Source organism: Notolepis coatsorum (assembly GCF_963971535.1).
Source record: "Notolepis coatsorum genome assembly, chromosome: 13".
NCBI classification, from domain to species: domain Eukaryota; kingdom Metazoa; phylum Chordata; class Actinopteri; order Aulopiformes; family Paralepididae; genus Notolepis; species Notolepis coatsorum.
Genome location: NC_140177.1, coordinates 100241307 through 100268567, shown reverse-complemented (window position 1 = coordinate 100268567; position 27261 = coordinate 100241307). Strand labels below are relative to the sequence as shown.

Genomic DNA, 27261 nt, shown 5'->3' with positions numbered 1-27261 from the left:
CTTAGAGATTATGTCTTATTGATAATATCAATGCATGAAATAATGCAACAAGCTGTAGATGAACAACAATTTATTGAACTGGAACACATGAGCACTGGGATTGATATATGTTCTCTCTTCCACTCCTCTCCTATCTCATCCTGTCCTCTTCTCTCCACACCTCCCCTCGTGTCCGCTCCCGTCTTCTCTTCCTACTCTTCTCAACTCCTCTCCACTGTTCTCCCTTTTCCTCTGTCATCCTCCTCTTCCATCTTCGCAGCCTCTTCTCTTCCTCCTCCCTTGGGGGAACTAATGGGATAACAGGGGTTGCAACAAAAGTGCAACTAAGGGCTAAAAACACAATGAAATAAAAAAATAATAATAATAATAATAATAATATATCCTTCTTAGCAGACTTCTTAGCTTAACATCCCAGGGAACTAATGGGATAACTGGGGATGTTGTTTGCTCCTGACAAGAGTCTCAAAGTATGGGGTGATGGTAGACAAAGCAACTCTGAGGCCATGCTCAATGCCCCTCTTCCACTCCTCTTACTCCTCCTCTCTACAGTCTGAAGATCGGAAACAGAATATTATTTTGAGTTAAAATTGGTCATCTCCATAACCTAAAATGGTGTTATATTTGTCTTTATGTGACCAATAAATATTAGAGTCTTTCATACATCCATAAAGGCTATTGCGCATACCTCATTGCTTTAACTTATTGACAGACACTTGCAGCTCTTTCAGGGCTTTGTCTAGAGCTGCCATCTCTTCCTTTTTATCAGCAACCCCTTTCCGATAGGCATTTGATTTTGACAGCAGTGTAAAATCGTGCTTCTTCTCTGCCATGACTGCCATTTCATGTGCTTCTTTCTCCATTGTTTCAGCACTAGTCATTACTTTTTGCCGCTTTGTTTTCACCTTCTGGATTTCCTGGCAGAGCTCCTTTCTTTTCTTCTCTTTGGTGGTTTGCTCTCTCAACTTCTTCTGGTCTTCCAGATACATCTCATATATTGTCCTTGCTCCTCTGCAGTGTTGCTTGAGGTCTTTTGGAAGAGCTTCATCTGTGTGCCCAGCCATTGCATCGTGGACCAAGCGCATTGCTATTAGCGTCTTCTCCTGTAGGTTTTCAACAAGCATATCCTTGTTAACAGAGTACCCCCTTTCTACTGCAGCTTGTCCATGAGACAGAGTGAAGAGACATTTCATGATGTTCCACAGTTCTGCATACTCTTCTTTGCCACCGAGATATCTTCCGAAGAATTCATCAAGTCTGCAGCTGTAAACAAATTCTTGGAACTCTGCTTTGTGGTTTGTGTTGACATCGAGTGAGAATGCTTTATACTGTACCTGGCGCTGGCTAACTGGCTCGTTATGAGAGCTAACGTTGGTAGCTACTGTACCTGGAGCTGGCTAACTGCCTCGTTATGAGAGCTAACGTTGGTAGCTACTGTACCTGGCGCTGGCTAACTGGCTCGTTATGAGAGCTAACGTTGGCTAGCTACTGTACCTGGCGCTGGCTAACTGGCTCGTTATGAGAGCTAACGTTGGCTAGCTACTGTACCTGGCGCTGGCTAACTGGCTCGTTATGAGAGCTAACGTTGGCTAGCTAGTTAGCAAGATTGCACTGCTTACTAACTAACGTTGATAAACCCAGGTTTACCACACAGTTAAAACACAGCTACTTACATTTGAGGATAAACTTGCATAAGAAGTTTCACTCAAGTTTCACTGTAGATGCCAAGGCTCCCTTGGCTCACCAAGTTGCCTGCATCAAATTCCAACATCCAATATACCATATAGGATGCCAAGAGCATGCTCTACAACATGGGATCATCCATTTCTATCTACAGTAAAAGCTGTTCACATGTAAAGGGTTTTTATAAACTCATGTTAATTCTGTGCTCAATAGTTACATTTTATTACACATCATCCAATAAAATTTTCCAGGACAACAGTTTCTATTTCCATGTAATTGGTCACTTTTGCTCAGTTTCCATGCCTTTCCATACCTGGAAAATGAAAAAATGAATCCCATGTTTTCCAGGTACCGTGGGAACCCTGCTGTAGGCGATGGAGAGATACACCTTCAATTTTGAGGGAGAGAAGAGAATCTCGCAATTCATAATTATGTAAAGCATGTCTTTATCACAAACGATTCCAAAGGAATTTAATGTTTTGCAAAACATGTCTAGTGTTGCGTGGGCGCAACACTCGGCTTTAGACGGTTAACCACTACACTATCTCCAGCCAGCCTTTTTAACCACACACACACACCATCAAAAACATGTGGCTTTTTGAAAACACAACACCAGGAAGCAAACGGCGACACCGCTGTCTCAGTCACGTCCGCTGTGCTCTGCATCCACTAAACCTCATTTACCTCATGAGATTACACTGCCTGTGTGGAAGCAAGCATGATATCCTTATTAGAGGCTGTTGGGATATAAATGAACTGCATGGATATTAGACGCATACAGGGCTTAAACCCTTTTCCATGAAAATATATTGGGTTCTTTCACACCTGCCTTGTGTAGTTTGGTTGAATCAAACCCTGGTTCGTTTACCCTCTTGGTGTGGTTCGTTTGGGCAGGTGTGTGCACACAGCAATCCAACAATCTGGAGGTGGTCTGGGTCCGGTTACAAAATAACTCTGGTTCGGTTCGTGGTGAGAAAGTGATCTGACCCAAATATAGGAAGTGAACCAAAAAAGGTACATTGTGGTTGAAGACACCTTTTTGCGCACTTGGAATCATTGAGTAGTAGGCGTGAAAAATGTGTGTTTGGAAATTAGAAATTTGACGGAGCAGCTATTTTCACAGATGCGACAGGATTGGAGCGGACGCATGCCCTGTTGTTAACACATCATGCGCCAAAAATGTGTTTACTCGTTATTGCCCGCCAATCTAATAACGCCAACAACGAGTTTACTCGTTTTTATGATCGTTATTTCCTTTATTCGCTATTGGCATTCATAATTCATCCAGGAAGGCTCCGGGTGCCAGCTGGACTCTGTCTGATATTGCAACGCCTCAATACCGGATTTCGGGTGAGTTGCACTCCACTCTAAACCAGATGAGGCGCTCTGTGCATCGGGGAAAAAGTTCCGGCAGAGCTATCTTGTTACGTGGATCCAGACAAACACCTCGAGTGCATTGGATCGCTTTCGAGACGCAAGAATCAATATGCTTTCGGCGTTTATTACGTCGTACAAACGGAAAATGGATCTAGCAGATCGAAATCAAATAATTGGAATTATTTTTCTCCAGACTCATCGGCCACAGGTAAGAGGAATCTAACGTTAATTCCAGCTCGATTTATTTCATTTGCAATCCATCTGATCAACGTATGATGTCGTACTAAAGAAAGCCGTTACTGACAATCAAGGAATCGTAAACGACCCCCCCTCCCCCTTTCCTTCACGCATGATGGAGCATAATGTATATAATGTAATCATATGCATTTGAATTTTTTAATATAGCGTGTATAGGAACGAAACGCCAATCGATTATGTATAATATGAGTCAGGGCCTATAACTCGCATTCTAGGAATTACTGCTCTACACTCTAAAAACATACTTATATTCACGACGGTACTAACACGACAATGTATGAATGGAAAAATATAACATTCCCACATCCGGAACGATAGATACGCGACTCCATAGGGTTACAGCACTGGCAGAGAGTGGTATAAGATGGGCAAACTGCGTGGCAGACAATGTGTTAAGGGGGTAACCGATTGTAACCGATCCTCCCTCACTATATTCCTTTATCTGACATTTCTCAGTCTCCTCAGTTAGTAGCTAGATTAATAAACAAACGTAGTGGAAATGGCCAGGCTCCATCCCTCCCTATTCCTCATAGGCAATGAATTGAAGCTCCCATTAGGGTGTTGTAAGATTTCAGTGTCCCAGCCTGGTCATAGATCGTTATCGGCCTCCATTCGCCTCTCCTGGAGGCAATCGTTCGGTGGCATTCTCACTCCCACGTGCTTACTGGCTAAAACACATAATCTCTTCTTCCCATTGCATTAAAAAAAACTTACGTCGAGTCGTCCATTCATATCAAAAAGGAGTTTATTTACATAAACCAAGGTCTCATACAGTACCTTGACACAGTAACCAGTGTGGGTTTGGGCAGCGCCTCCAGGATGAGCTCCACAGCAGAGACCAGCCGGTCGATCTCCTCTTCAGAGCTGATGTGGTGAGGAAGCTCACTGTAGTCGCAAGTCAACCCTGCCTGGTGCACCTGTGGGGGGGGGAGAGAGAGAGAGAGAGAGAGAGTGAGAGACCCTGTCTGGTGGGGGGGGGGGGGGGATCCTGCCTGGTGCACCTAGGGGGGGGGGGGATTTAGCCCCTGGTCTCAATCCTGTCTGGCCATTCTGGTCTGTTTGATGCTTTGTATGTCGGTACATTACATTTTACGTTTATCCACATAGTATGGCTGTGACGTACCTTGGGTACGTGGGTTGGTCATTACCATTATTACTGTATTTATGACACCTTCTGAACATCAGGTTAGTATATTTAATGTGTTGTTTTGTATATGATGTGTGTGTGTGTGAACATGAGAGCTAATGCTGTCTCTTCTCTCCCTGTCAGGTGCTGCCCATCCCTACTGAAGAGTGCTGATTGCTAATGGATGACAGCTGATTGGCAATCAGCTCAAGAGGGATGGGTAGCCAAATACCTGACAGCACACACACATCTCGGTGCCTCATTCTCAGTCAATTGCTCAGTCTTTGAGTAGAGTGAGGTTGCCATTATGTTTACATGTTTGTGGGAGATGTATATATCGTTGGCCACCTTGGATTCATCCTGCACATGGGTAGTGGTGTTTCTATGTTTAAGAAGGTGAGCTTGTATGTTTAAGTATATGTATGTAGATCTTGTTGGCTTCCTAGATTCATCCTAAGCCGTGAGATGTACGGTTAGAGCGGTGGTTCATCCCACACTCCCTGTGAGAGGAGGTGGATTGGTGTTCATCCTAAACCGGAGCATGGTTAGAGTGGTGGTTCTTTGTGTTTGTCCAGACTTGTTTACTATTATACTTCCCTTGTTTGTTCTCCCCTTATATCTCCCTGTTTGTTAATTGTTGTGGGTTGAAATCCCCACCGACGACATCCCCTTTTCCCTTTGGGAAAAGGCAGTGGGTTGAAACCCCCACATTTGAATAAAACCTTAGTTTACCATTTGAAAACGTCTTGTGTTTGTTATTACCTACCTGCCCGGGACTATTTTGAAAACATTTACTGAGAGAGGCTGTTTCTGTTCATGTACAGCCTACTCCAGATACTCTTCAGGTGCGGTCGTTTGACCTTCGTACATGACATGGGGGCTCGTTAGTTTGCACAATTGTATAGTTCCTTGTTGTTATGTGACATGTGGACTTGTCGATTGGAGCGTGTCAGGTAGGTGGCGTTTTGTTCATTTGGTAAGTTATATTATTATTATCCATTTTTCCGTGCTGCACACTTGACTGTTGTAAGTTATGCTCTTAACCATTCTATTTCTTTCCACATAGGTAAAGGGTGGATCACCTGCTTGTTAGGGGGAGGGGGGCACGCGTCGTCTATTCCGGTGGAGTGCGCAATGAAATCGGTAAGCGACTGAAGATATATGTAGCCTTCATTCCGCTAGGGAAGTAGTTTAGACGGGGTAGTTAGTGTTACCAAGTGTGATCCTAATTAGGTGGTTAGAACCAACATTTATTGTTTTCGTGAATGTTAGATGTGGATATTGAATCGAATTGGTCAGGTTGTCATACTGCATAATGTGGCTGTTGAGTGTTGCACAGGGACATTATTGAGTACCATAGGTGAGTGGCTATTTTGTGGGGCTTATTGAAGTCTGATTCGTGTAGTATTGTGTGTTGCTACGGGAGTATATTTTCTTTCATAACTATATTCTGCGGGGTGCAAAGTACAGAGTACAGAGTACAGAGTGCATCCTGGCTGATGTCTTGCCGCTAAATGAAAACTCTTACTGTCAGTCTAGTGCGATGGTAAGAGGTATAGAAATGAGGTGTATGCGCATGCCGTTACATAAGGTGCATGTACAGTCAGATCTTATCACAGGTTGTTTTTTCCGGTCGCCTGTTGGCCTTCCTAGATTTCATCCTAAGCCGTGAGCTGTACGGTTAGAGCGGTGGTTCATCCCACACTCCATGTGATAGGAGGTGGATTGGTGTTCATCCTAAACTGGAGCGGCATGGTTAGAGTGGTGGTTCTTTGTGTTTGGTCCAGACTGGCTGGGGAGAGTGTGATCCCTGTGTTGGAGGTTGAAAACGCTCCATTAACTGACTTATGTTCTGATGTATTGATTAAATAATCACCCCAATGTTTTTCTGCTTGTGTTGTCACCAAGGCACAGGACAGGTGGCCATCTAGTGGCGCGATGGGGGAGAGTGTGAGTGGTGTTCAGAGGACGCGGGTGGAGTCAAAGTTCCCTGACGTGCCCTTGCCACTGGCACGTCAGGCGTTGATTGATGCCCAGCGGAATGATTCTTCACTCACAAGCTGTTTCGCGGCAGTAGCCAGTACTGCTGATAGTAGGAAACACACCTTTTTGATAGAAAAGGGAGTGTTGATGCGCACCTGGGTAGCTAGGCCAGGTGTGACAGGCTTGCAGTCTGGAGAAGACTGGAATACAAAGCGTCAAATGGTGTTGCCGATGGTATGTGGACATTACATGTACATGGTGGCACGTTGACCGTGTGTGGTCTGCTAATTTAGGTATTGCTAAAACCTTTACTAGTGGGGACGCCAAATCAGGGGGTGCATCCGGCTCCCCTGCGCTCCATTCCGGACATGGGGGAACTTTTTGAACATGTGTCTGTCATGTGCCTAAAACAAGGGCGGAAAATCATTACATATTGACAATTATATGTGGTTCCACCCGTTTCCCGGAGGCGATACCTCTGAGGAAAGTCATTGTTCCGGCCGGTACCAAGGTTCTAATTTGAGTGGCATCATTTTTTATCCTGACCATGTTATTTTTGTGACGCAACAGGAGAGAAGATTTTCCCTGTGTGCTGTCCTGTTGAGCGTGATGAGATGATTTTTTGTGTTTATTTGTTTTTCCAGGAAGTTCCAGTTTGTTGTCTCCTGTTGACAGGACGTTATCAGCAGTGCGGCCTGTCAAAGTAGAGGTTGTTGTTGTTTTGGTTTTTCCTGGTGGGTGGTACTAATCGGATGTTGGGTAATAAGTAATAATGTTTTGCTAACCCTACAGGTTCGCTCTTATGGGGGGAGGTGTGACGTACCTTGGGTACGTGGGTTGGTCATTACCATTATTACTGTATTTATGACACCTTCTGAACATCAGGTTAGTATATTTAATGTGTTGTTTTGTATATGATGTGTGTGTGTGAACATGAGAGCTAATGCCGTCTCTTCTCTCCCTGTCAGGTGCTGCCCATCCCTACTGAAGAGTGCTGATTGCTAATGGATGACAGCTGATTGGCAATCAGCTCAAGAGGGATGGGTAGCCAAATACCTGACAGCACACACACATCTCGGCGCCTCATTCTCAGTCAATTGCTCAGTCTTTGAGTAGAGTGAGGTTGCCATTATGTTTACATGTTTGTGGGAGATGTATATATCGTTGGCCACCTTGGATTCATCCTGCACATGGGTAGAGTGGTGTTTCTATGTTTAAGAAGGTGAGCTTGTATGTTTAAGTATATGTATGTAGATCTTGTTGGCTTCCTAGATTCATCCTAAGCCGTGAGATGTACGGTTAGAGCGGTGGTTCATCCCACACTCCCTGTGAGAGGAGGTGGATTGGTGTTCATCCTAAACCGGAGCATGGTTAGAGTGGTGGTTCTTTGTGTTTGTCCAGACTTGTTTACTATTATACTTCCCTTGTTTGTTCTCCCCTTATATCTCCCCGTTTGTTAATTGTTGTGGGTTGAAATCCCCACCGACGACATCCCCTTTTCCCTTTGGGAAAAGGCAGTGGGTTGAAACCCCCACATTTGAATAAAACCTTAGTTTACCATTTGAAAACGTCTTGTGTTTGTTATTACCTACCTGCCCGGGACTATTTTGAAAACATTTACTGAGAGAGGCTGTTTCTGTTCATGTACAGCCTACTCCAGATACTCTTCAGGTGCGGTCGTTTGACCTTCGTACATGACAATGGCCCAATAATTTTATTGAACAATAGCTAAAAGCAGATTTCCCTAATTCAGTGGAGATTCTAGGGACTTTAAGCGAATAAAAGAAAAAAACGACGAAAATCCAAGATATCTCGGGTTCTGGCGTCCAACGCATGGAGAGTTAACCAGAGATATCTCGGGTCTGGCAATTAAAGAGTTAAGCGTAAGCCAATCACCAGAGCGAGTATGATAAGGTCCAGAGTTCCAGTCCAGTAATGAAGTGGTGTAGGGTGAAAGATCATCCATAATGGCTTCATACAGAAACAGATACTAATGCAAGTCACGTCTCTCTGCCAGAGAGGACCATCCAACCTTATCATACAGGATACAATAAATGGTACCATAACTGTCACCAGTGATACATCTAAGGGCAGAATGATATACAGAATCCAAAGGTTTTAGAGTAAGCAGCAGCATGTCTATAAACTACATCTCCATAATCCAAAACAGAACCTCATTCTGCTAAGCATAGGAAAATAGGTTTCGTTTCTGTACAGAAAGCCAACCTTCTGTTGCAGTTTACTTGCAGTTATCTACATGGCATTTGAATGTACATTTCTCATCAAGCACTCAGGGAATCCATGAGGAACGAAGCATGACTCTCTCTCGGATAATAAATCAACTTTATAAGTGGTTAAAACTGACGTTTTTGTTCCTCAGACCGTCAACAGACAAAGATCATAAATATTATGGTGGATGAAGGTGTGGATAATTGAAACATCTTCATCATAATAATAATACATTTGATTTAAGAAGCGCTTTTCAAGTAACAGACCCTTTACAGATCAATACTTGACTTACTAGACTTAAGCCTTTGCACTCCCTGCGGAGCATAGGCCACTGACGATTTCTTTCCATGTTGCGCGGTTTTTGGCCTCCCGAACGATGTTGTGCCATCCCAGTCCAGCCTCTTTCATTTCCCCTTCCCAAGAACGGCGCCAGGTGTTTCGAGGCCTGCCACGTTTCCTCTTTCCAGGTGGGTTCCATCGTAGGGCTTGCCGGGTGATGTTTGTGTCTTCCTTTCTCAGGGTATGGCCTATCCACATCCACTTTCTCTTCTTTATTTCTTCTGGCGGGGGTAGTTGTTTTGTGCGCTCCCACAGGTCCAGATTTGTAATGACATTTGGCCATCTCACTCTTAGAATGCGGCGGAGGCAGGAATTTATGAAGGACTGTACTTTCTGATTCAGCCCTACAGTTGTCTTCCAGGTCTCGGCGCCATACAGGAGGACTGATTTAACATTGGAGTTAAAGATCCTCAGCTTTGTGTTGGTTTTTATTTCGCGAGACCTCCATACTCGACCAAGTAGGTTGTATGCCGTTCTTGCTTTTCCGATTTGCACTCTGATGTCTTCTTCTGTGCCACCCGCTGTATCTACTATGCTCCCAAGGTAGGTAAAGGAGTTAGTTTCTTCGATGGCCTCTCCCTCTAGTTCAATGTTTTGCTGGCACTTTGTGTTGATCTTCATAATCTTGGTTTTTACCCTATTGATCTTCATTCCTAGAGTTGAGGCTGTTTCCTTTAGTTTGTTGGTCTTTTGTTGCATTTGCTGGTGACTGTGTGATAAGAGAGCTAGGTCATCTGCAAAATCGAGGTCTTCAAGCTGGTGCATCAGTGTCCACTGGATGCCGTTTCTGGCTCCTTCTGTTGTCTTCTTCATGGTCCAATCAATGGCCAGCAGGAACAGATCAATACAGTTCATTAAAATGAAAAACAAAAGTAAGAAAAAGGACCATAGGAAAATAGACATTTGAAGCATAAGGGCTTGTGTCCATAGCGGACGTTTTTTTCAAGGCGGACCGCTTTGAAAAAAGAAAAAAAAAGCTCAGAGCGTTTTCCTGAGTCTCGCGACTACCGCGGCTGCTCCACTTCCTCGATGTTGATTACCTTGATGAGCGCGCTCCTTTCCAAAAGTTGAACTAGTTTGAACTTTATGCGCCGAGAGCGCTCCGCCCAAAAACGCTGCTGCCGAGAGCACTAAAACGCCAGGCTGGGAAAAGGAGCGCGCTTGTCGCGTCTCCAGCATAGAAATTAATGACAGAAAGGAGCTGACAACTCATAAAACGTCCACTATGGACACAAGCCCTAATTCAAACAAATAAGATATGACTATCCAATCCAATCCAATCCACTTTATTTATAAAGCACATTTAAAACAACAAAGTTGACCAAAGTGCTGTACATAACATAAGATAAGATAAAACATAAAACAATTGAATAAAAGCACACAATAAAAGCAGTACAATGTGTCACATAAAAAAAGGCCAGTCTCTCAAAGACGGTTTAAAAAACAAAAGCCAGAGCAAATACATTTATTTTGAGGCGTGATTTAAACACCTGCAGAGTGGGAGCCTGCCTAACATGCAGTGGCAGCTCATTCCAGAGCTTTGGGGCTGCCACTGCAAAAGCACGGTCCCCCCTAAGCTTCAGCCTGGAGTCTGGAACGGCCAAGAGGAGCTGGTCAGAGGACCTGAGGGACCTTGGGGGAACATAGGGTTCCAGTAGGTCCGAGAGGTAACCCGGTGCCAAGCCGTTCAAACATTTAAAAGGGGAACTATCTTATAAATGGCATTTTTCAGTGTTTAGCATTGTTTCCTAGCTATGTGGACTTATATTAATATGATCTATGTCTCTAATTCTCATATTGGCGCATTCTTCCAATTCTCCTCTCACAATATTCAACCTCACTGAACTGAGTCATCTGAAAATGTGATGATTTGTGATGTCAGAGAGACTCAGCTGCATAATAATGTGGCCCCATGTGCTGAGACTCACACCCACTCCACACAGTCAGCTCAAAACGGCTTAAGATCTTGAGGTAGAAAAATGCTGTTTTTGAGGACTTGATTAGAAATACAAAACAATGAATTAAAAAAAAATAAAAAATTACAGAGGTGTTCCATAAACTCACAGGAATTGTGTAAAAGTGCCCAAACAGTGAAAGAAATAGTCAAATAGTTCCCCTTTAAAAGCAAACAGTAAAACCTTAAAATCAATCCTAAAACGCACAGGAAGCCAATGGAGGGCAGCCAGCACAGGGGAAATGTGCTCCCGCTTTCGTGTTCCCGTCAGCAGACGGGCAGCGGCGTTCTGTACCAACTGCAAACGAGAGAGGGAGGCCTGACTGACGCCAACGTACAGGGCATTGCAGTAATCAAGGCGAGAGGTCATAAAAGCATGGATAACCGTTTCAAAAACGGAACGGGATAAAAAAGGTTTGACCTTGGACAGCCTCCGAAGTTGGAAAAAACTCTTTCCCACCACAGCATTGATCCGTTTGTCCAACTTTAGGTCACAATCAAATTTTACACCTAGGTTGGTGACTGTTGGCTTCACAAAAAGCCCAAGAGGGCCCAAGTCACCAGGAGGAGACACATGCCCAATGCTGGGACCAAACACCATGACCTCTGTTTTACTGTCATTGAGACAGACAGTTTGATGCCAGCCATGCCTTAACATCGTCAAGGCATGCTAATAGTGGTTTTACCGGGTTGCTAGTGTTTTTTTTAATGGCATGTAAGTCATCTGTGTAGCAGTGAAAGGAGACGCCATGCTTTCGAAGTATAGGCCCTAAGGGGAGCAGATACAACACGAATAAAATTGGCCCGAGAATTGAGTCCTGGGGAACCCCGCAGGGGAGAGGTGCTGTGGAGGATACAGCGTCGCCCAGGCTAACAGAAAAGCTTCTCTCAGACAAATAACATCTAAAAAACTCCAGGGCTTGGCCTTTAATGCCAACCCAGTGCTCCAGACGGGAGAGCAGAATATTGTGATCCACTGTGTCGAAGGCAGCAGTGAGATCTAAAAGTACGAGGATAAGGGAGTCACCAGAGTTAGTGGCCAGAAGGATATCATTAAAAACTCTTAAAAGTGCAGTCTCAGTACTGTGCAGTGCTCTAAAACAGGATTGGAAGACCTCCAGAATGCCATGTGTGTCAAGGAAAGACATTAATTGGACAAGTACAATTTTTCCAAAATGTTGGATACAAACGGGAGCTTGGAGATAGGCCTGAAATTAGAGAGGACAGAGTTAGGCTTTTTAATAAGCGGTTGCACCACAGCATGTTTAAAATGTACAGGTATATCACCCACAAGGCTGTTATTCATGATTGTTAGGACATTTGGTCCTATGACCCTGCTGACCTCTTTGACGAGGTGAGGGGGAAGGACGTCTAGGGGGGAGCCTGAGGGCTTCATATGGGTAATGATTTCCTCTAGCTGAGCAAGGGACACAGGCTCAAACTGGCTAAAGGTGGCAGGGCAGGTGACAGTAGTGGAATGGTAACATGTAGGGATGGACGTGCTAGCTCTAAAACTGAATAAAAAGCTCACATGTTTCAGTGAAAGCTTCAAGACAAACAGGCTGGGGGACATCAAGAATATGATTAATCGTTTTAAAAAGAACACGAGGCTTGTGGCAGTTGTTTAAAATGATATCAGAAAAATGCTGTTTTTTCAGCCTTAACAGTTTGCTGATATCTACACCAGCTGTCCCTCAGAATGTCGAAAGACACCTGCAGCTTGTCCTTTTTCCACTGTCGTTCAGCCCTCCTGCACTCTCGTCTGGCTTCATGTGTGCTAGACTAGACTATAAACAGAATTGAATGGGTGTGTTTTGAGTGCTTTTCTGGAAGGAGAGGAGTGAATCTGAGTAAGTGATGTGAGTGGGGACAGAGTTCCAGAGGACCTCTCTCCAGGTTGGGTTAGGGTGAGGTTAGCATTGGTTGATGTGAGGGTGAATGTGTGAGAGTGCTGTTGAGGGAGTGATGAAAGGTAGGAGGAGGGCCATGTTATGGAGAGCTTTGTAGGTGATGACAAGTTTGAACTGGATTGTGTCGCTCAACCGGGGGTGACAGGGGTGATGTGTTCTCTGGAGGGTGTGTGTGTGTGTGTGTGTGTGTGTGTGTGTGTGTGTTAACACACAGGCAGCAGAGTTCTTGGCATATTGGCGTTTGGAGGGAATACCATATAGTAGATTATTGATATATACGCAATATACAGCAGCATAGTCTAGTGTGCGGACAAGAAATGTTTCCAGTACTTTTCTGTGAAGCACCTAACTTTTCTACACGTTTGTACATCTGTGCTTTTCTTCATTTATTGGAAATATTTTAACCGACACCGTCAACAACGACGATGACAATGATGACTGTGATGATGAAGATGATGAAGATGAATGTGATGATGAGTGTGTTTTATGTCCACTAATTGGATGCTGTGTTTCCAGTGTACTTACCATTTCATAATCTGGAGACTGGTTCCTACTCTTCAGGCTGGACACCAGTCGAACCAGGGAAGCCATTCTGAAAGAAAGAAAGAAAAATTGGTTCAGTTTCGTAATGGCTCTCGCTCGGCGTCACTCTCTGCACTGTACCTCGCTCGTGCACGCGCACTGAATAAAAAAATTCCACAATGTACCTTTACATCCCAACATCCGTCTGGCCACACCCCTATCAGCTCACCTACATAAGCAGGGGTGGGGCCACATACTCGCCTCCTTCTTCGCTTTCACCACAAGGAAGTGCCTTCGGTAGATCCCCACTTGACGAGGTTGTTAGGTAGAAGAAAGTTGGAAAACAAGAGATACGTTGACATCATATCTTTATTTTCTCTCACTATTTTCGAGAAAATACGGCGATATTGTCTTCGTTACTGGAGTGTCTGGAAGATGATCATTCTACACCTCCACCGTTTTTTTCGTATTAGGAGTTCACGCCGCTGACATGCCTCCCAACTACAATCCTCCTTGCTGCGGCTGAATGGGGTAAGACCCTCCAGCAACACAGCTGGACTGTAGGACGCACCGCTGTTGTGAGAAGCTGTGGGTTCCAGGTTTGGTGAGTAATGTGTGCTTGCGAGCACCACTTGTCTGTTAGTGCTATGGGGGCTAGCTGACAATGTTACGAAAACCGGACCCAGATTAGGGTCCTTTGTTCAGCCTTTTTAGGCGACGGCGGAGGATCTTGGTTTGAAGCCCATTATAGTCAACTAGTGGGCCACGACCAGTAACTGGTGATCCCAGGATTCTCTGGACGAGTGGTTACTTCTCTGTCACCGTATACGCCCCATCTTTCATATGCAAATGAGAGTATACCCTAAACGAGGAAATGTGGGCATGGATGTTCGTTATCAGAAGATCCATGTTCAAGTTGGCTACAGCCCAGATGGGACTTGTGCTGGCTCCGCCGGATGTATGGTAAAATGGTGTTGACATCTCGTTTCTCTTCTCTCTTAAAAGGTGAGGAGGGTTTCAGAACGGCGGCCTGTCTGAGTGTCGCTTGTTATATCGTTATGTACAAGTTCAGGTGATAGCTGCTTAGCTTGCGTGCTAGTTGTGGCCTACCTGTTAGCCAGTCAGCTGTTAGCTGCGGCGCTAGCCCGTTGTGTCACTAGGCTAGGAAACGTTAGCTTGCTGCTATCGGCCGAGAGCGGCTGTTAGCTTGATGCTACACTGTGGAACATTGCTATGACTATAACATGCCTTGAAACACTCTGACTACGACGTCATCTTTGACAGAGGATGTTAGTCGAACCTACCCGGAGCCGGCCGGCGAGGACTGCGTCAACAAGGAGAACCGTAGCGGCGGGATGGGCAGCGACGCTGCCCGTGTCGTCAACACAGATGCTGTGTTTACTATCGGTGCCTTGTTAGAGACTGCAGTTCGCTTGATCTGCGCTCACGGTAGGAAAGGTCCTGACCAGACCTTGAACACTTCTTATTTCTTTCCCTTCTAAATGTTTTGTAAATAACGATGTTTTCCAAAACGAGTGTTGCTGCACTACATTTAGGATACGACGCGAGTTATGTGTGAATTGTCTTGTCACTGGTATTAGCTTCTCCATGCAAATCGGGTTGTTTGTTACAGATGTGAAAATGATCTGGTTTGTTGTGTTGAGAAACATCATGTGTGTTCATGTACCGTGTACTCACAACTAAGGGGGTTAAACTAACCTATAAAGCTATGCTTAGTGACATATGAGTGAAGAATGAATTCTTTTCTCAGCCTGTAATGACAATGAACAGTGTGTTCACAAATTAACAGGTTTACCTGTTCAACTGGCCGTATTAAGGGTAAGATAGGAGGGGTGTTTTCCCCCCGGTTCCCTGGGGACTTCCTCACCCTCCTCTCAGACATGTTGTTACAATATATTGTGTCACTGTGTGGTGGGATACGATGTAACCCTTAGCTTGATTGCTGGGGTTGTGCTAAAACTGCTTGAGGAACTGTATTTTCCTAAAAGAAAAGATTGTTTGGTCACTTTTCGTGTGTGCTTAGCAAGGCCTGTGGCCGATACTAATCGAGAATTGTGTATTCTCTCATTATGGAAAAACGGCGTTCCTCTGTAGAGTGTATTGCCATTTTTTGTGGTGGTAAAGGGTTGTGTGTATCTTGTGATCTACAACTGGGTTGGGTTGGCCACAGAAGCACATGTGTAAGTCTGGTACCGGGGCTCTTAAGGGGGCCCTCTCTATTCTGTGTTCCTTAGTAAAAATCAGATAGCAGGTTAGCACATGCGCTGTGTGAAGCTGTTAGACGCTTCATGTAGCTGACTATGACTGTGTCACTCTTTTTTGTCATTACATCGTATCATGGGTGTGGGGTCGTAAAGGGGTGTACTGGTAATCCTTTCCTCCCATTTTCTGATTGGTCAGGGGTTAAAACCTCCTGTCCTTCAAGGTTCCTGTCACGTTGCTGTTCGAACGTTGCCCTGGAAGATTGGGCGTGTGCACCGCAGGAATTCCCCCGCCATGGAGTACGTCACTGTGCGCGTCTCTGTTAAAGGTGCTATGCATTATAAATGTCATTTTTCAGTCTCTAGCATTGTATTATAGTAATAGGAGTTCGTATCAATGTGTTTTTGGTAGGGCTGTCAGTTTATCGCGTTAATTAGATTAATTAATTACACAGCAAATTATCGCGTTATGAAAATTAACTCAAAATGAATTACAAAAAAAAAGATTTTTTTTTTTTTTATTTTTTAAATAACTTTTTTTTATCTCATTCATTCCATAAGAACGTAGAATACACATTACAGACTTTTTTTTATATGGTCCATTTGCATGTTCTTGGTATCTGATTCTAGGGACATCTATGGATCTCAGGGAATGTATTCCCAGTGTCCGAAATACTGTGTCTGTTACTAGGCTTGAGTAAATTGTAATGAACCAAATGAGAATATCAATAAATTTTTTTTTTATCTTTGACTGTGAATAACACTATGCTCAAATTGACCAGACCTGAAAAATCTAAGCAAATTAATAGATGGAAGATGATTAAACAGAAAGTTTTGTAGATACTGTACTGAATTCTGCCATCCGGACACATGCAATTTGAAATATGATTATAGAATATAGAATATCAGGCATAAAATGGTTATGCGATTAAAATGCGATTAATTAATTACAAATCCTGTAATTAATTAGATTAATTTTTTTAATCGCCTGACAGCACTAGTTTTTGGGCCTAAATACTATATTGGCGAATTCCTCAGCTACAGCCCATCCCCTCTTTGCCTCTAGTAAATCAGGTCATGTTGATTTGACGACCTGGTGCACGTCACAGGGCGCTGTTTATAGCGCACAGTGATGTGATTGGCTCTGTGGTTTTAGTAATGCCCGCCTCCATTCTTGCTACCTGCAGGGTGGAAGGCTTGTCCAGAAGATCACTAATCAGCTGAAGCCTGATGCGGTTCCCTCGGTCTTCGACAGACAGACCGGCGTTAGCTCTCGGGACTCGGGAGCGATCGCTAGCTACTTAGCACCAGCCGGGGCCGGCGTTAGCAACCGGGAGCGTCGTTGAGCATTCAGCCTGCTGGCTACCTAGATCCACTTCAACCAGCGTCGCGGAGCATTCAGCCTGCTGGCTACACAGCTTGTCGGTGTGCTAATAGCCTCTGCAAGCTAACGGTAGCTGGCTCCAGGCTATTAGCACATCGACAAGCTGCTGGAGCTCCCGACGCTCGGCTGGTTGAAGTGGATCTAGGTAGCCAGCAGGCTGAATGCTCCGCGACGCTCCCGGTTGCTATCATGTGCAGGTCCTCTTCTCAGACCTGTGTGGCAAAGCACTGCACACGCATCATGCAAGCTACACATCGCTGCATGTTGATCAATGGTGGCCCACTCGGTGCATCACAGTGGGCTACTATTGTGCTAACAACAACCGCGGTGTCCGGCTTGTCGGCCGGCATGAGTGCTCGATTTGGGGTGGTTCTCTCCTCCTTGTGTGCCCCCGTTCTCGCGGGTGTCCTGCCGGGGAGCTTGTGGACGCGACAACAGCGGCGGCCGTAGCGTTAGTTAGCTCATAGCTATTGTGTACCACTAGCGTTACGGCGGGCTCGAGCACCCTACGGCTGCCGCCGTTGTCGCGTCCATGGGCTCCCCGGCAGGGTACCCGTGGGGACGGGGGTGTACAGAGAGGAGAGAACCATTTTGTGTCGGGCGTGCATGCCGGCCAGCGAGCCGGACGTCGGGATATGTTGTTAGCACAATAGCTACCAAGCTAAGCTATGTTAGCTTCTAACGGTGTATACACAATATGTACAACGACACAATGATTTACATTATTACAAATATGGTAACGTGGTTGTGGCTTTTACAAATAGTGGTAACATATATATAGATAGACAGTACTGCTACATCTCTATATTTATGACATACCATATTTGTATGTAACCTGAAACCTAATCTCTGACGGGGAGATGGGCGGAGCTATTTGGTGGGTGGCTGTCACTCAAAGCATTCTGCTAGTATGGTTGGAGCCAAGCCAATAATAGCCTGCTTTCATGAGGCTGAAAAATGCTGGTTTTGAGTACAAGATTAGAAATATAAAACAATGATTATTTTTGGAATAAAAATTACAGATGTGTTACATAGACTCACAGGAAGTGTGTAAAGTTGCCCAAATAGTGCTAGGAATAGCAGTGCATAACCCCTTTAAGACTTCTGTGTGCTGTTCAGGTCCATATGATGGATCTGTTTCAGGGAGTGGTCAGGGCTCCTCCTCACGAAGCTCCTACTCGGGCCGTCTGTGAGTTAGGACTCTCCTTCCCTGTGAGGGAGCCTCCTCAGAGTTCAGAGCCTCCTCCTCAGATTGTCAAGATGAGTAGAACTTCGAAAAGGAGTTCTGCTCTATTGTGTGTGTATTCGATTCAATTCGATTATTGAGTGTATTGGTTCAGTGCCTCCTCCTCGGAGAGCCCTAATCCAAATATTACATAGCTCAATGTTGCAATAAATTCTTTTCAATCTATACAGCTCGCGTGGGAAGTCTCTCTGGGGATTTCCGTCTCCTCCCTATGGGAGGGTGGTGGGATGTAAAAATGTTAACAATTTTTACCCTCAGCCTGCGTCACGAGGGATTCATGTCAGTCTGTGTTCTTTCTTTTTTGAATAAAAAGAGGAAGGTACATGAAGCACGACGGCTCCGTGTCGTTCTCCCAGGCGACTTGGAGGAACAATGTTTGGTGTCTTGATAGACTATCCATTGATGTGTTTGGGTCTCGACGCATATATAGTGCTGGCTCGGTGTGTTTCTGTTCAGGGTCACACAGGAGCTAAGTGCGCCTTGGTTGCTTGTTAAAACAGCGTTTTTATAGGGCAACTGGGATGGAGTTTTGTCTCTTCCGAGCGCCAGTTTACTAGGTTGTCTCGATGAATTCTCGTTCATATCTGGGGGATGTTGACGGAATAGATCTGAACATAGGTAGAGGGGTCTCACGCCCTTGGGGTGGGCCACTAAGCACGGTCTAATTGAGGACCGTCTGGGTGGCGCCCTCTTTTCATGTTTTAGATCGACACGCATACCTACCCCCTCTCCTGGAGTGGGCAGGTCGGCGTGGTTAGGACACGGGACTGGCCTGGTCACGCTGGTCCAGGTCAGTTAACACGTTGTCCGCCAGGGATGCGGATCTGCTGTTCTGGTACCCTGAGGGACTTGTGCTTTTTTCGGGGGGAAAAATGCCAGGTCGGTCCGGGTGTCACAGGGTTAGGCGCTATGGAGACCGTTGTTGGGTACATATTGTACTCTGCACTACCGTAATGGCTTACGGCCATGCCAACCTGTACACGCCCGATCTCGTCAGATCTCGGCCGCTACGCAGGTTCGGTCCTGGTTAGTACTTGGTAGGGAGACCGCCTGGGAATACCAAGTGCGGTGTGCTTAGGGCTGGTTCTCCATTCTTTTCGCTCCTCTCTCACGCGTGGCGAAGAGGGGGCTGTTGGGGTGGTCTTGGACCTCCTCTGGTAACCCTGTGCTTCCCGTGCCGCCGGGCCCGGTCCGAAGTAATGTTCGTCGACCCGTAGGTCTGGAATAACCCTTTTTTGAAAACTGAAACACTTGTACTGCGGTATAGCCAGTGTGTATCCGCAGGTGTGTTTTGGAGTTTTTTTCTTGAGGGGTTATAGGAACAACCACCGCATTGGGTAACGACAAGGTGGTTGATTCCCTGGTGTGTTGGAGCAGTGTCAACTCCCGGGTTACCCGGTTGAGGGTGCCCCTGCACGTTCATGACGTCTGCCAATCATGTCAGCCTTCTCTGCCTCAACCCCTCTGGGTGGGTTTTTTTTTAAATGGAGGCTTGGTCATGCAACAACGCCAGCATACGCCCCTTCTGCCGGGGGGGCTGTTCTCAGCTGACTCCTTTGGCGCCTGTCTCGTCCGCAGTGCTCCAGGCTCAGGTTACAGCCTGTTGCCTGGTTTTCCCCGGTGCACTGCCTGCTTCCGTTGGTTAACCTTTTTTGTGTGCTTACAGCCATGCTGACTGCCTGTTCTGCAGGGTCAGTGTGCCAGGCGGTGTGCTATTGGGGGGAAAGGGCCCGCTCTTGGAGGGGCCTTATCCGAATACGCTGGCGATGTGGGGGGCGGTGTCACTAAGTGACCGCCTGGTGGGGTCTTGATGCCTGGCGTCATTGACCTCTCCGGGCCCCCGTTTTCCAGGGGATCCAGTCCCTTCAGTGGGTCTGGGTCTTCCTGCTGCTACGGCCTTGCCACGGGGTTGGGTTTGCTCTTGACCCTGTGATTCTGGGGGCAGTAACGAGGTTGTTCCTTCCGTTCGTTCCCGGGTGGCATGCGGGTTGTGCGTGTGTGTAGTCGTGGGGTCAGGCCACGGTCTGCTCACCCTAGGGCTGGGCGATAAAACGATAACGATAAATATCGCGATAAATTATTTCCTCGAAATAAACATGAAACGTGGTCGCAAAGTTTCGATATATCGATTTTCCAAGTTTGGCTCCGTTCAGCCTCGGCTCAGCACACTCACTAACAACCAACGTTACGTGATGACGTCCTTACGCACCACAGCTCAGGACTCAAGGCTGCTAGGATACTTAGCTTGCACGGCGCTATTTAATATATTTACGTGCCGAGTATGTGTGTGGCGAGAATTCTGATGCCACGGTTATAGTAGTGTGTGATATACGGTGGACGTCGTTGCAATGTATTGTGGCGGAACAGAGTATTTTAGGGATATTTACTAGTACATTGTCATGGAATACATCGCTTGTAAACGAAGCTGGCTAGGTTAACTAGCTTGCACGGCGCTGTTTTTATATATTTACGTGCCGAGTATGTGTGTGGCGAGAATTCTGATGCCACGGTTATAGTAGTGTGTGATATACGGTGGACGTCGTTGCAATGTATTGTGGCGGAACAGAGTATTTTAGGGATATTTACTAGTACATTGTCATGGAATACATCGCTTGTAAACGAAGCTGGCTAGGTTAACTAGCTTGCACTGCGCTGTTTTTATATATTTACGTGCCGAGTATGTGTGTGGCGAGAATTCTGATGCCACGGTTAGAGTAGTGTGTGTTATACGGTGGACGTCGTTGCAATGTATTGTGGCGGAACAGAGTATTTTAGGGATATTTACTAGTACATTGTCATGGGATACACAGTACTGCTCGCTCTGGCTAACGTGCGCGGACTGATGACGACATCAACTCGAGACATTCACAGCAGAAAAATAAGTCTATTAATAGCCCGTCCATCGGCGCCGGGCATAAAAAGTTAATTAAACTTGACAGACATTATATCGACGATAATTATCGATATCGAGTTATATGAAAATCATTTTATAATTTTATCGCGATAACGTTTTTGGTCATATCGCCCAGCCCTAGCTCACCCTGTGCGTTGAGTTGCTTGAGTGCCTCTTCGCACTCGGATCCGTCGCCCTCCCGTGATCCTCCAATAGGGGGGGTGCCCTCCATTAGGGGGGGGTCGGGGGGGCTCGGTCCTCCCTGATCTGATGGTTGCGGGGGGCCTCAGCGGGGTACATTTGTCGGCCGATGGCTCTCGCTCGGCCTCCCTTGTGCAGAGAGTGACGCCGAGCGAGAGCCATTACGAAACAGAACGATAGGTTATAACTATAACCAAGTTCTGTGAGTAATGGTGACGCTCGGCGTCCGACGCCACTGCGGCCTATGATCTCACCTTGTGGTGAAAGCTTGGGAAGGAGGCGAGTATGTGGCCCCACCCCTGCTTATGTAGGTGAGCTGATAGGGGTGTGGCCAGACGGATGTTGGGATGTAAAGGTACATTGTGGATTTTTTTTATTCAGTGCACGAGCAAGGTACAGTGCAGAGAGTGACGCCGAGCGTCACCATTACTCACAGAACTTGGTTATAGTTATAACCTATCGTTAAACCTAGTGAGAGACTACCTACACATATACACATAAACAACAGTTAATAAGAAGGAGAATACCTACACATATACATACAAACAGTTAATATGAAGGAGACTACCTACACAATTACACACAAACAGTTAATACAAAAGAGACTACCTACACATATACAGTATACACACAAACAGTTAACACAAACACACACACTTTCATTCCTGTCAGGACATGCCATAGAAGACTTACATTATTTCCCTAAATGCTTACTCTAGCCTTAAAGGAACATGCCAACATTATGGGAAATGCACTTACCCCTTTCTCCAGAGTCAGACAAGAAGATGGATACCACACACAAAGCACAGTTCCCTTACAAACTACAAACACTCACACACACCCCTACACAAATACAGTCCCCTTACGATACACACAAAAAATACAGTCCCCTCACTAACTACACACACAGTCCCCTCACTAACTACAAACACACAGTCCCCTCATTAACTACAAACCGTCCCCTCACCAACTACAAACACACAGTCCCCTCACTAACTACAAACACACAGTCCCTTCACTAATTACAAACACACAGTCCCCTCACTAACTACACACACACAGTCCACTCACTAACTACAAACACACAGTCCCCTCACTAACTACAAACACACAGTCCCCTCACTAATTACAAACACACAGTCCCCTCACTAACTACACAGACAGTCCCCTAGGTACAATTTACAGTAAGGTGTACGAGTTGTAGTGCAATCCTTTATCAATAAATATAAAGTGTGGGGAGTGGGTGCTACAGTGTGTTTGTTTAAAGTGAGTGTGTGCTATAAAGTGTGGGGAGTGGGTGCTACAGTGTGTTTGTTTAAAGTGAGTGTGTGCGTGTGGATGTGTGTGCTATGTGCGTTTGATGGTTGTTGTGTAGTGTTCATTGTTCGTTGAGCAGCCTGATGGCCTGGGGATAGAAGCTTCTTCTGAGTCTTTCTGTGCTCGCCTTGAGACTCCGGTATCGCTTGCCTGACCGCAGCAGTTCAAAGAGGCAGTTGTTCGGGTGACTGGAGTCCTTAATGATTCTCTTAGCCTTGCCCCTGCACCGCTTGTTGTAAATGTTCTGGAGGGTGGGGAGCCCCCCTCCAATTGTGCGTTCGGCTGAACGTGTCACTCTTTGTAGTCTGCTTCGGTCTTGTGCAGTGCTATTCCCAAACCAGGAGGTGTTGTTGCCAGTCAGGATGCTCTCTATTGTACATGAGTAGAAGTTCTTAAGGATCTTCTGACTGACTTGGAACTTCCTTAGGCGCCTGAGGAAGTAGAGGCGTTGTCGTGCCTTCTTCACAACACTGTCAATGTGTGTGGTCCATGTCAAGTCCTCGGATATGTAGGCTCCGAGGTACTTAAAGCTGTTCACTCTCTCAACCGGTGCCCCGTCGATGCTGAGGGGGCTGTAGTCCTTGACCCCCGACCTCCTGAAGTCCACAATCATCTCCTTTGTTTTGCTGACGTTCAGGGAGAGGCTGTTTTCCTGGCACCATCCCGCCAGGACCTTGACCTCTTCCAGGTAGGCCCTCTCGTCGTTTGCAGAGATCAGGCCCACCACCACTGTGTCGTCAGCAAATTTGATGATTGTGTTGCTACTCCGCTGAGCCACACAGTCATGTGTAGGGCTGCACGATTAATCGTTTTTTAATCGAAATCGCGATTTGGAATGATGCAATTATCAAATCGCCAAGCCTGCAATTATAATATTAAAAAAAAAAAAAAAAAAAAAAAAAAAAAATTATTTAACCAGGAAGTCCCATTGAGATACAAGATCTCCTTTGCAAGGTAGACCTGGCCAAGATGACAGCAATAACATTTGCAATACATCACACAGCAATAAAATGTGCGATACATCACACAAGAACATAATAAATGTGCATGTATACAATACATCACATGTAAACACAAAGCAGAATAGTCTACATGATAGTAAAAGTGTATAATACAGGGTAATACAGTAATTTTGCAGTTGGGACCCGACTACAGAAAGCAGCAACATTCTTCTTGTAATTTCTTTTTTTAAATATGTTATAATCGCATCGCAAATCGCAATCGCAATATCTGTCAGAATAATCGCAATTCGATTATTTCCCAAAATCGTGCAGCCCTAGTCATGTGTGTACAGGGAGTAGAGAAGGGGACTCAGAACACAGCCCTGGGGGGCCCCTATGTTGAGGGTGATGGATGAGGAGGTGCAGTTGCCTGCTCTCACCACCTGGGGTCTGCCCGTCAGGAAGTCCAAGACCCACTGGCAGAGGTCATAGTTCAAGCCCAGGTCCCTGAGCTTGGCTATGAGTTTGGAGGAGACTATGGTATTGAATGCCGAGCTGTAGTCGATGAATAGCATTCTCACATAGTTCCCCTTCCTCTTGTCCAGGTGTGATGCTGCTGTGTGCAGCACATGGGCTATGGCGTCCTCCGTGGACCTGTTGGGGCGATATGCAAATTGCAGGGGGTCCATGTTGATGGGGAGGGAGGAGCAGATGTAGCCCTTTACTAGCTTCTCAAAGCACTTCATGGCTATGGAGGTGAGAGCTACAGGGCGGTAGTCGTTGAGGCAAGCAGGCTTGGATTTTTTGGGTACAGGGATAATAGTGGACTTCTTCAGGCAGGTGGGGATGACAGCCTGTTCTAAGGACAGGTTAAATATGTCGGTGAATACCGGGGCCAGTTGGTCGGCACAGACTTTTAGGACGCGGCCGGGGATGCCGTCCGGTCCTGCTGCCTTCCTGATATTCACTTTTTTAAAGGTCCGCCTCACCTCATGCTCTGTTACCCTGAACACTGAGTCTCCATCAGCAGCAGACCCCCCCCCCCCCCCATTGCCGTGGCTTGTGGGCTGGTGTTGTTATTACCAGCATCAAACCTCCCCTCACTAACTACAAACACAGAGTCCCCTCACTAACTACACACACAGTCCCATCACTAACTACAAACACAGTCCCCTCACTAACTACAAACACACACAGTCCCCTCACTAACTACACACACAGTCCCCTCACTATGTAACTACACACACAGTCCCCTCACTAACTACAAACACACAGTCCCCTCACTAACTACAAACACACAGTCCCCTCACTAACTACAAACACACACAGTCTGTACCCAGGGTTAGTGGCCCAGCGTGTGACCGTGTCCTCTCCATCATCCTCCAGCAGGTCACCAAACGCTGCTTCCAGATCCTCCAGCTGACGCACACGATGCTCTACACACTCACTCAGCCCCTCCTGGACACACACATCACAAACGGTATATATTAATTTAGAATTCAAATAGTTAGGTTCAATAATGGTTTTAGGACACCTCTAATGCATTAACAGTGTCCTCCTGGAGACACATTGTGCTATATTTGAATTTGCAGATGAAATCACATACATTATACATATAACTCAAATATTAAAAAGGCATCGTATGCTTTTAGGACTGTACTGCATTAACAATGTCTTACTGGACACACACACACACACACACACACACACACACACACACACACACACACACACACACACACACACACACACACACACACACACACACACACACACACACACACACACACACACACACACACACACACACACACACACACACACACACACACACACACACACACACACACACACACACACACACACACACACACACACACACACACACACACACACACACACACACACACACACACACACACACACACACACACACACACACACACACACACACACACACAGCTAGTGGTAGTTAATGAGGATATGTTCTTTGTTTACTACTGTTGTTGTGTCCACAGGGCATGCCTTGTTTAGCCTGCAGTGCTAAACAGATGCTTGAGAAGCAGCAGTAATGACCACTGGTGTTGCTAAGTGACTACTCAAAGCACATTAGAAGCACTGATATTTATTTAAAAAAACGAACTAAATAAATTAAATACATCTCTGTGTAAGATGTTCGATCGTGTGGAATGACAGTGTACACTCAACCACATACAAATAACATTGAATAAGAATATATAAGCATTCCAGCACCAAACTAACTTCACTGTGTTAAAAAATTAAGACCATGTACAGTCAACCATTCAATGGTGTGCTTTAGTGCAGCATTTCATCCCAACAGAAGGATATCTGTATCTGTATCTGTATCCACAAATACAGGCCAGTCGCTCTGACACCACAAAGACCTTTGATAGGCTGGTCCTGCAAGACCTCAAGCCCCTGGTGCGCGACTCCTTTGATCGCCTGCAGTTTGCATACCAGGCACACATCGTGGTGGAGGATGCCCTGGTCTACATGCTCCACAGAGACTACATGCACCTGGAGAGGCTGCACAGCTCAGTGAGAAACATGTTCTTGGACATCTCCAGCGCCTTCAACTAGGGGTGTAACGGTACACAAAAACCACGGTATGGTACGTACCTCGGTTTTGAAGTCAAGGTTCGGTACGGGTTTTCGGTACAGTGGGGGAAAGTTTGGCTTTCCATGTTCTACTCAGGGGTGGTGTAGTGTGTAACTAATTGTACTTGTCAACGAATATTCTTTTATTTTTTTATTCTCACTTTTTCTGTATTTTTCTCCCATCCCAATTTAGTCGTTATGCCAATTCCCTTCGTGGTCGTTGCGCGCATTGCCCCACTGTCGGCCTAGGGAGGGAGAAGACTACCACATACCTCCTCCGATACATGTGGAGTCAGCCAGTCGCTTCTTTTCACCTGACAGCGAGGAGTCTCACTGGGGGAATGTAACGCATGCGAAGGTTCATGCTATTTCCCCCCGATCCCCTCCCTGCTGAACAGGCGCCCTGGCCGACCAGTAGGAACCGCAGTTTACAACGACCAGGACACATACCTAGAGCCATATGGAATCTGCGATCACGGAATCGCGGACGGAATCGCGGAATTGAGCAATAGAAATGGAATCAATTATAATTTTTTTTTTTTTTTTTTTACTTTTTTTTTTTATGTTGTGGGACTTGTACAGCACTTTGTTCAACTTTGTCAGTGCTGTAAAGTTTAAACCCTTTTAGTGTTGTCAAAAATATCGAAGTATCGATACATATCGATACTGAATATTTAAAACGGCTTCACAATACTCATTTCCCGAAGTACCGATACTTTCTGCAGTATCGGTACCAGCTTGCTCCCGCAAGTTGTTGACAGACAGACGCGCTGCCAGAGCGCCCTTCCGCCTCCTCCTCCTCCTCGCTCAGAGCAACAGACACAAGCTTGAAGCTGCTGCAGCCTCCTCGTTGGAAACGGGGTAGTTGTGTCGAGTTCATGCGTGTACTGGTGTAGTGGGCTCGGCTTGACGTTACTCCGTTTCCATGAAGTAATGGGTGGCCAGCTAGCTAGCATTAAGCTAACGGAGGAACGACAGCTAACGTTAGCTAATAATAGCGTTGTTTACAAACTGAAGACAGGGCTGCGCTGCCCGGCTGTGAGGGGGAGGAGGAAGAGAG

The 27261-nt window shown here is 45.9% G+C and overlaps 1 protein-coding gene across 2 annotated transcripts in view; it reads right to left on the bottom strand.

Moving 5' to 3' along the window:
• The window catches only part of cUnh5orf22 (chromosome Un C5orf22 homolog), a 63919-nt gene that overhangs the window by 12963 nt on the left and 23695 nt on the right, over positions 1–27261 (bottom strand). For both annotated transcript variants that reach the window (XM_084327100.1, XM_084327099.1), the window contains 3 exons: positions 24919–25040; positions 13382–13448; positions 4093–4232 (listed from right to left, as the gene is read on the bottom strand). In XM_084327100.1, the coding sequence (XP_084183226.1) occupies positions 4093–4232; positions 13382–13448; positions 24919–25040 (329 nt within the window). The remainder of the gene's footprint in view (positions 1–4092; positions 4233–13381; positions 13449–24918; positions 25041–27261) is intronic.